At 39.5% G+C, this 10,830-nt stretch overlaps 1 protein-coding gene across 2 annotated transcripts; it reads right to left on the bottom strand.

Moving 5' to 3' along the window:
• Window positions 1-624: 624 nt before the first annotated feature.
• On the bottom strand, window positions 625-9,894 carry lhx3 (LIM homeobox 3). Of its 2 annotated transcripts, none has more exons than XM_058776940.1 (6): window positions 9,825-9,894; window positions 4,947-5,118; window positions 4,646-4,848; window positions 3,259-3,410; window positions 2,186-2,357; window positions 625-1,596 (listed from the first exon to the last, which is right to left on the bottom strand). In XM_058776940.1, exons 1-6 carry the CDS (start codon window positions 9,892-9,894, stop codon window positions 1,169-1,171), a joined length of 1,197 nt encoding a protein of 398 aa, XP_058632923.1. In that variant the 3' UTR covers window positions 625-1,168. The 2 variants fall into 2 exon arrangements, with proteins under 2 accessions (XP_058632923.1, XP_058632922.1); XM_058776939.1 differs by lacking the exon at window positions 9,825-9,894 and adding an exon at window positions 7,130-7,229.
• Between the last annotated feature and the right edge of the window lie 936 nt (window positions 9,895-10,830).

Here is a 10,830-nt window from a genome sequence, read left to right as displayed (position 1 = left end):
GTCGGGGCAACCGGGTAAACATGGCACACTTATCTCCAAATCGACATGTTGCAGTAGCGTCCGCCTCGAATTTCTCTGCTAAAGAGGCGTTGAACTCTTGATACGCCTCTGGTCACAAGCCAGACCGGCGATTCGCCGACTCAGCCAGATCCGGGTCCATTATCTGTGCCCTGATATAAGATCGATGTGATTAATCTCGGAAAAAAAGAAATAAATATCCAAGCCCGTTCTAACGCTCTCGTTGCCAACGAGCCACTGGAGAAACCTTCCCGGATCAGATGGCCGCTCCTCCGCTTTAGAGAGCGCAGAACAATGGGGAGGCTATAAACGGCACAGAAATTTGCATCCTTTTAGTAAATGAAGAAATAAAAACACAAGCCCACAGCCTTAAAGAGCTCTGCCAGGAAGCGATGGTTACTTGAGGATTTCACTGACAAATTTATTAAAGACCTTTATGACTTAACCATCATCAGAGAGAATAAATAAGACATAAAACATTTTTTTTTTCACATAACACATACAGGAGCCACAGCGCCTCGGCCAAACGTTTCCAACACAGTGAAATGAACGAGACACGTCTGAAAACACACAAATGCATAGAGGAACTCCTACTGAATAGAAAGAGACAACAACTACAACTTGTCTATCTCTGTTGTGAAACATACAAAGTCTCTGTGATCATATCGTCCAAGGAGGTTGTATAAAAATAAAGACTCCACATTGATAAAATGTTATACAATGTATATAGACATTTGGCAACGACCAGACACTTGGACCAAACTGGTGATATCACATTTATACACATCAGTAACAGCAACGATGGATGATTTCATTTTTCTTGGTGCACCATACTTCTGCCTTACTGTAACTGACTTGAATTCTCATCTTGAAGAAGAAAATAAAATCTTTGCATTGTCATATAATTAAAAGTCATGGTCTAGGTAAAAGATGGTGAAGAGCTCCAATAGTTGCTGAAAGCTCCCCACTCAATGTGTGTCCTTGTTGAACCAACCAGAAGTTCAAAGCCTTGGTGAGACTTTTCAGTTCAAGTCTTGGGTCCATCGCTAACCAATTTTATAGAAGATACAAACTTCATCCGCTTTGTAATCCCTGTCCACTGGTGGAGATCTGTTCTAGGTCTCTTTCCAAATGAGCATCTTCAAAACTATCAGAATTGGGCATGATCCACTTCATCCAACCAGGACGCTGGGCTCGCAGGGAAGTCCGGGTACCCACCACTGCTTCCCGTAGACAAATCAGAGCTCGGCCCGTTTCCTCCGGCCATCATGCGAACCCCCGGAGTAATGTTCTGGCCTCCGCTCTGACCCACCATGGGCAGGCCAGACTCTGGGTAGACCAGGCTGGAGATGAGGGGCTGGTGTCTGGGAAGGGCCTGTAGTGAGCCTGGAGACTGCGGGAGGCTATAGGGGCTGCTGGCCTGGATGTCGTGGTATTGCTCCTGTGAGGGGATGATGGCACCATGCTCCAGCGGGAAGGGCGGATGACCTCCAGCCTGACGACTCAGAGCCGGAGAGCTTTCACTCAGACTGCTGTAAATGCCATTGGAGTGACCCAGCTCCGACATGGGTGTCTCATCTGCATGTAGAACATGTCGAAGGAAAAAAAGTAAAGTGAGTGGTGGATTGTTCAATGCACAAAAATTCAATTATTTTAAACATATCCACACTCTTTCATGTATTGCCATCGATGGTTCCTTTAAAGTGGAAAAAGATTCTTTAGATTACTAAAATGTTCTTTACACTAAGAAAAAAGGTTATTTTAAGAACTGTTAAACTAAAAGATTCTTTGGGGATCTGTGGGGCTCTGTGAGACTGCTGTGAAAAGCCCCTTCTGGAACCTTAATTTTGAAGAGAGTGTGGCTGTTTGTGATGGGTGCCAGAATTTCAACCAAAAATCTCAAGGAAAAACTGGCATACAGTGTATACGAGGTCTAAATTTTTCAATTTATTTTCTAAACAAGCTTTTCAGAAAATTATTTAATAACCAGTTCTATGCTTTTAATTAGACTGGCTTTGAAGTTGCAATATTTGATTAAAAGCAAAAAAAAAAAATTGAAAAAATTGAAAATCATTCATGAACATTTTGGGGTGATGAATTGGTCCTTGGTTCAGAGAAAGTTTTTAATACACACATTAGTCATATAGGGTTTTGGGAGCAAACATACCCGTGAAAGAGACCTCAGCATCGCTGTCCATGCCCTCCTCCTGAGTGCTGTCTTTATCTGATTTGGAGCTCCCGCGTGACCTCTTCATGTTTCTGAAGTACTGTCCCCATCTCTGTCTACCTGCATCTTTTTTCAGTCTTTTCTCTTTTGCTCTTCTGTTTTGAAACCAGACCTGCGCAGAGACATGGGTTAATTTCACACCGTTGCTGATCTTACAAAATTTTGAGGTATCACTGTAAAAAGTTGTTGTAAAAAAAGTAAAAAGCTATTTCTATCTGACATGAGCCCAAAGCAGAAACAAAAAGGAAACAACCGTTAAAATCGTATAGTGATTATGTGGCGCATTAAGATATTCTGATAATCTGGACATTTTCTGTGCGATTCAGTGACACTATAAATAATAACGTAAATAATAGGAAATAATACATGAATTGTATGAAACAGATGATACTTGAATACATTTCTTTTGTGAATAATAGCGTGAAAATATCACAGGGAACAATATTGCCTATATATTATTCCGATATACATATTGGATGTCCTATGAAAATAGGCCTACGTCCAAGTCGATATTAGCTATGTATGGTTTGTTTGGATATGACAATATTTGGCTGAGATACAACTGTTTGAAAATCTGGAATCCGAGGTTGTAAAAAAATCTACATATTGAGAAAATCTCCTTTAAAGTTGCCCAAATGAAGTTCTTAGCAATGCATATTATTAATCAGAAATTAAGTTTTGATATAGCCTATTTACGGTAGGAAATGTACAAAATATCTTAATGGAACATGATCTTAATATGCTAATGATTTTTGGCATAAAATAAATTAAATTTTGATCATTTTGACAATTTTGACCCATACAATGTATTGTTGGCTATTGCTACAAATATACCCGTGCTACGTATGACTAGTTTTGTGGTCCAGGGTCATATTTAATATCACGGAAAAACCACAAGTTGCATTTTTAAGGTTGAGATAAATAACCGCACGTTTTCGCGGTGTAGTTCTGTTGTAATGCACATTTGCTGTGTTGAGAATGAGCTGTAGGTGTGATGTAGGTGTAGCTGTTACCTGCACCACCCGCATGTCGAGGCCGGTCTCCGACGACAGCTGTTCCCGCACGTGGCGCGCGGGTTTCGGTGAGTTATTATACGCGTTCTTCAGCGTCTCCAGCTGTTTGGCGGTGATTGTTGTGCGCGGGCGTTTTGCTGTCGAGTCCGCCTCTGTAATATAAGAAACATATTTCGATTTATAAAACGAATTTATTTCTTATTCTACAATCAGTCTACAAATGTAAACGCATTTCAAATAATATCTAACTTTATTCCAGTCAAAACTATATTATTATTATTATAGGTTAAACGAATACAAGTCAAGTTGTAATATCTTTACACAAACAATTGCACATTATTCGTTCTATTCTATTCGAATCTGAGCGTCGGTGAGGTGAAGGCACTGAAGGCCTGTATTAAACATTTAGAATGCAGTTATTCAGTGTAATGTAAGTTTATCTGCTCAATGAATGACGCTCAGGGTCTCTTCCAGACCCCGTTTCTAAATAATTCACAACGAGCGTTCCGTCTCTGTAATATAAGAAACATATTTTAATTTCCCAATCGAATTTATTTTTTATAGACATTAGAATCTATTCTTATTTCGAGATGTATACTCTTTTTATCATCTATTCTATTCTATTCTAAAAATGTCCGTTTTCTATTCTTTAAAAAAGTTCTTTATTTTCATAGATGGTTCTACGAATGTTTCTTTTGCACTAAATGTTCTTTACTAAGAAAAAAAATATTTTTTAAGCTAAAGGTTCTTTGGGGAACCAAAAATTGTTTTTATGCGGCACTGTTTCGAAAACCCCCTTTTGGGGCCTTTATTTTGAAATGTCTATTCTATTCAATTCTATTCGATTGGATGTAAACTGAAACGCATGTTTTGAACATTTAGAATGCACTATATTTAGTGATGAGCTGTGTAACGTGAGTTTATCTACTCAGCGGATGACACTATAAGGGCCTTTCCAGACTCCATTTCCAAATAAATCACAACGCAGTCCGATTTGTCCAGTATTAAAGCGCTGAATCTGGCTGAAAACTGCCCTGAATGCAGATTGTGTCTCTGGCTCCATAGATCAGCTCTAGTGCGTGTGTTCAGGGCTCACTAGAACGCTTCTGTACGGCGTTGGCACTTATCGATTTGGAGGCTGGCGAGTTCGCAATTACCTGAGCCGGGTCAAATGTTTATGGACGAGCCCACGACCAGCGAGATTAAGCTCAGAGTTAAAAGCGGCCAATCAATGCGAGGTCATCGAATGAAAGAAGTAAAACAATTAAGACTTAGGGAACTGTGCCTGCTCATACAAAACTGCGCTTGAGGTAGCCTAACTTCTCTGATTTTCTCTTACAAAAATAAACATCTGCTGAATAAACAAAGATGTCGCGTGTGCATGTACCTCTCTGTTTCGCGGTCTCATAATCGGCTTTACACACCAGTCGACTGTCTTCCATCAGGTAATACTCATCACCTGTGGCCAGCTGCCTCTTACATACGATACAGGAGAAGCAGTGCAGATGATACACGAAGTCCTGCGCCCTCCGGACCACCTGTGTCGGCGGGATGCCCTGCTGACACGCAGCGCACTTGGTCCCGAATCTCCTGCAGGCAAAATACGGCCAAACACCGGTCAGATGGTACCAGAAGCGTGAGTGTGAACGATATGAAACCATGCAAGTGCTGAAACATGAAGGACTGACTTGAAGAAGTCGTCTTTGCAGTAGACACTGTCGCCTCGACTGAAGCATTTGTCGGCCAGCTGAGACTGACAGTCGCTGCATTTCAGACATTTGCTGTGCCACTGTCGATCCAAAACCTTCAGGATAAAACGATCGACTATGTGCTGGTTACAGCCCGCGCAAACTGGAATATCTGCAAGTAGAAAAACAAACAAACAAACAAGAAAGCGTTTAATATCAAATACTGTATCAGAATGAAATGCATCATGAACCTTTTTGCGAATAATAATAATAAAAAAAAACAGTGGTCATTTTTTTTAAAAAAACATTTAAAAGATGACGGCGATAAAGTGATGAACGTCGCTTGCATTCGTGCTTTGAATATGATGTGAATTTAATTTGTTTTTCAGTGTGGTTTTATTTAACATTAAGTCATATACATATATATATATAATATATTACAAATCACCACACAAGTCGTTCTTTTTTTTTTTTTTCGTCTGGTTGTTTATTACAAATAAGCCGTATTGGAGGAATGAAGAGCAAAGGTCCCCAAAGATATTCCCCAAAGACGTGATTGCGCCTTCCGTTTTTACGTATGAAAAAGAAAGAAAGAAAAAAAGCTCATTGAAAGAGCTGTAAAAGTGTACCAGATATAGGCTATAATGTCAGACATAAAGATCATTTAAGCGTAATACTTATTATTATTATTAAATGATTAATAATTCGAATTTTTTGCTGTATTGTTATTATTAGGTAGTAGCCTATTACTATTATTATATGAATAGGCCTAATCATAACAATAATAATAATAATAACAATCTTTAAATTATTATTATTATTATTATTATTATACAACATTACATCATGTAAGCACAGTCTCGTGATAAATCACAATGCAACTCAAGGTCACAGTAAACTACACCGGTAAACAGGCGAGCTTTTATTAAAGCAATCATTCTCTTTAACAACGTAAAACTGAGAACTTTAATGTGTTTATTTAGTATTGTGTACTTAAGTATTTATGATGTAAATCTTAAGTCTGTCTTTGTTTAAAAAGCTTTTATAAAAAACTTGAACAAAAAGCAACACCCTTTCCATTACACTAAACTACATGAACAAATATAACAATAACAATAAATAGCTACACTATTAACATTAATATTAATATTTATGTTGTGCTCAAAACAGCAGTTTTCATGTGCTTATGTTGATGAATAAATACTAAATTTCGCGAACCCGCTTGCTCTGTGGGTGTCCTTAAATAACAGTTCACTGTAGCCATATGACTGCCATAAATATCCAGAAAACACACATTTGATGACATCTTCTTTACTCTAAAATATTTGGTCAAATTCTGATTAAAATTCAATCAAACCACGATCCTCTTAGATTTTCTTATTAATAACAATAACAATTCAATAAATAAGGCCGAGGCGCGTTTTATCTGGCAAATCAAGTGTCTTTGAGCGTGAAGCTACTTCTCTGACATCAACACACACGTCATGAACAGGTGCACGAGTACCTATCAATTATTCAAGCAACCTACAGCTCTAATTATTAGTCTATAAAGGGCAGAAATCTCACATTTTTAGTTCAAACATAGCGTCTGAAATAGTTTCTGTCCTCCTGCAGCCTTCGCTGAGAATGACGGGCTGTTTCTGGAAAATTGTCATTATTTCTCAACACTCATCGTATTGTTTTCGTTTTATTTCGTTTTCTAAAATGCAGCCTATTTGCACACCAAGGACTTTCCACGTAGATACAAATCAAACCCCGATTTTGCACCTTAATATCTATCTTTCATGCGCGTCAAAGTCCAAAATGAGAAATGTTGCCGATTTGTGGAAACAGAAAGACGCAGACATATGTTGTTGTGAGCCTCTGTTTAAGATTTAATCCCACAGAAACACAATCATTCCTAATCCAGAGCATTAGAGCGGCACGAAAAGCGTTACGCATGCAGGAGAAATAAACTTTACTGAGAGAAGATCTACTCCACAATTACAAATCATCTATTAAACTTAAAGACAGAGAGCATTAAACAACAGTCACCTAACGTGCATTTTTAAGGATAATTAAATTACAAGCTTTCAGCAAATGTGCAACTCACGCAAGATTGGACTAATATTCTGAGGTGCTTCATATTTTTCTAGATCTGAATTGATCTGTAAGTTTCTTCCGTGTTCTGATGTCGGCTGTACCTTTCCGTAACTCCTCTCTCTGCGTGAGTAAAGCCAGCAGCATCTCCGTGTGATGAGAGGACGGCTCTTTCGGCGAATCCCGAGCCTTATTCTGCTCCATTTTCATTATTCCGATAAAGAAAGACAAAACGCGTGCGATAATACAACTATCTAAGCGTTACATGCAGCGCAGAATCGGCAGAAGACGCGCGCGTGTCAGAAACACATCCATCGCGCGGCGACTTTCTGCGTCTTGTGGCTCTTGATGCGCAAAAGAAACGCCGCCCCGTTACTCCGGCGACTGATAAAACAGATGAGCATCACCTGGACAAAACCAGCACAACAGAGTTTCTGTGAGAAACGTCCACAAAATATCCACTGTCCACATAATCCTTTTAGTTCTTTTGCGCGAGAGACACACATATTCTTCACGCTATTTTCCATAAATGTGTCATATGATGCCCTCAACTAGCAACAATTAGTGGTGAACGATGGCGACTGTGTTTCCCAAAAGCAGGTGTGTGTGTCCATCTCATAAACATGCGCACCTGTCAACTCCCCATCTTGATCTAGATCTGAAGTATTCAAAATACACCCTGTAGCAGTGCGTAAAGCATACTGGCAAAATACACCCACTAAATTTGCAATTAAAGAAGAAACACAAGAAAGACTAGAAATATGCGTACTGACACGTTTCTAATGCATGCAATGAGAAAATGCATTTTGCACATCGAAGCAGTAAAGTAAAAAGTCTAATTAGAGTAAACATCAATGTCTGAATTATTTTCGATAGACACACACGATGAAATTGGCGTCATTTAAATCAAACAATTTCTCCGCTAGTCTTCTTATTTTCTATTCTCAGCTGAATGATGCAGTTGTATCTACTTTTGCTGGACACGAAATCTTGACACCGATGCAAACAGATACTAAACTTAAATAGGCGTATATGCCAATTTCAAAACGAATGAATTATTACATGGCCAGTTGTAGAAAGTGCTTCACATGCATGGTGTCAACGCAAACAATACAAATGAATCGGTTTCTGATCAATGCACTTTTTATCAACCTGTAGTTTGGCGCAATGCTTTTGCTTCTACAAAGCAAAAATGAATCATGTCCTTTTGAGATGCGCATAAACGGTGAACTTTTAAATCCAGATCATTCCATTTCTCAACATCGATTTGGGTCAGACAACTGTTTGCTGTAGGAAAGAGAGGACAGTTGTGTGAAATGCTGATCGAGCTGCTCAAGCTCCAGATGAATGTTATTGACACTGATCTGCTGTGTCTGGGGAAATCAGCTTTAGTGCCACTGCGGCCGCCGCATGATAAACTCAAAATCAATGCCACATTTGCTTGGATTTCCACACTTTATGAAGCACATATCGGCGAAAGGTGCCGCAATGTTCCTCCTTACTTTCAGCTTTATCATTTTTATGTCATATTGACCTGTTCACCTTTGATGTAACAAAATCTCACGACTGAAGGCGGGGCGGGAAAAGCACGATTTTTTGACAACTATTTTTGACCATGTCATTTTGACAGCTCTATAACAACATCACTTGTTTCATTTGATTATTTTTAAATATTTTTTAAAGGTTGCTATATTTGATAGTGACAATTTTACTGCTTATGTACAGAGGCCTAAGTGACAACTTACCGAACAATTAATTTGTAGAGCTGCTAATACTTAGGCTACGTATTGTTACTATAATAGCCTAATTAATAATTATCAACATATGTGTAACATGACAAGAAAACCAAGCCTCTCGCGTCTCAAAGACAGAATGTGTTGAGAAAACACATAAATATTATACTCCAGGTTTAACTCTCCAGAACAGCCCTAAACCGGGTCTGCACCTGTTGAGGGAAACCCGATACCTGCTGGTCTCGCGGACGGAGCTCCGGTCCATTCGTGGGTCTCTCATGACAACCGTGACAACGTGCGCTTCACATCTGTTCCACGCGCTAACAATGTGGCTCATTACATATTCATACGGCGTCCGACGGGCGAATGTTCGGAGCAGGAACAGTTGTTAGTTTGTCGATAAAGACGACTTTTTCAAGACTATCAGTTTTACGTGTATGTGTCTAATGCAGAAACTCCAGAAACGCTTGACCTTCAAAGCAACGCTTCATCCACCAAACACTCTTCAGTTCTTGAGGTTCAGCGAAGAGCCATTTACTTCTCCTTAACTGCTTTAGCTGTGTAGGGCTCTTGAGCTGAAGCAAACGGTACTTTAGACGTTAAAATGTGTTAGAATTAGCCACCTCGTAAAATATGTACGAATTGCCGTGAGATAGCGTTGATCATTTCGAATGCACTAATAGGCTACTGACATTTAAAGAAGTCGGGAATAAAATTCTTTCAGGGTCTTAAGTGGATACCCAGTGACATTAGGCCGTACTTATTAAGTAAAAAATATTAAAGTTAATTTATTATGTAGTGCATAAGAACATTTATCCGTCTTTGAGTGAGAAATAAAATGCATTGACAATTTCCACTCAAACGAGCCGTCTACGACGCGTAGCCTATATGATAAATATTACAGGCTTTAATAGTAGTCTATATTTTGTAAAGAAGTACCGTTGCTCTTGTGTTTTCTATGACATGTCAAAGCTCATCGGGAGCTTGTCAGTTTTCTAGTCGATTTCTATGTATAACAGCTCAAAGGAATCTGCCATAATATAATGTAGAGAAATAGCTCTCTTACCTTGAGTCGAACTGTATCTGTTGTAATTCCCAGCATTTTGACAGCTTGATCCCGGATGTTCTAGCAACATTCTGACGCAAATGAAAATAAACTAATAAGATAAAACTATTAAAACGAAAAACAATATAGGACTGTCTAAAATGGGTGGTGAAAAATAAAATAAATAAGAGCGGCCCAACAAAATAATTCACAGAAAACGGCCCGGGCAGCGGTTCCTCGGTGTTTCGGGGCTCTACAACTTTTCAAATGTCTAGATTGAGTCGCTGTGTTGTTCAGGAGGTCTGAGGGAGGAGGAATCCTGATGACCTGCAGTTGTTTAGCATCACAAAAGCGCAGGAGCGGAGCGCGTCACGTGTGTGTGTGTGTGTGTGTGTGTGTGTCTCTGTCCGCGGTGCTGAAGGAGTTCCTACAGAGGCGTGAACACACCGACCGACACCCCCACCCACTGCACCCCACCCCGCCTTCACGCGTGTCTCCGAGTCAAACGTTCCTCCCGAGCATCTCAAACGGAACGTGTCCATCTGACACGGTCAGAGACTGGAGATAAAAACATCCCGGGACCATCGCGACCCACGGGCGGAAAGACTGCGAACGACGTCTGTTTCCAGTGACGGACGATTCAGGGTCGTTCATTTTATATGACAAAAGAAACATAAGAATTATCATTTAAGAGCGTTCTGTTGAAGTCCTTATAAGATTATCGAACAAAGCCACGTTCTTGGAAGGTTAAATTAAGACTATTAAAAAAAAAAAAAAAAAACCTTTCAACCACCACAAACATATAAAACAGAGATCTATCTATCTATCTATCTATCTGTCTGTCTGTCTGTCTGTCTGTCCGTCCGTCCGTCCGTCCGTCCGTCCGTCCGTCCGTCTGTTTTATTTGTTTGTTGTGGATGAAAGTCATAAGAGCATACTTTCTGCTTTGATTTTTAATAACCTTAATTTAACCTTCCATCTTAAGCCTGTTTCAACAAGCTTGGCACAAAAGGATCCCTGTCATTAA

The sequence above is a fragment of the Onychostoma macrolepis genome, chromosome 05, assembly GCF_012432095.1.
Source record: "Onychostoma macrolepis isolate SWU-2019 chromosome 05, ASM1243209v1, whole genome shotgun sequence".
Classification (NCBI taxonomy): domain Eukaryota; kingdom Metazoa; phylum Chordata; class Actinopteri; order Cypriniformes; family Cyprinidae; genus Onychostoma; species Onychostoma macrolepis.
This window is presented reverse-complemented; position numbering and strand designations above follow the sequence as displayed.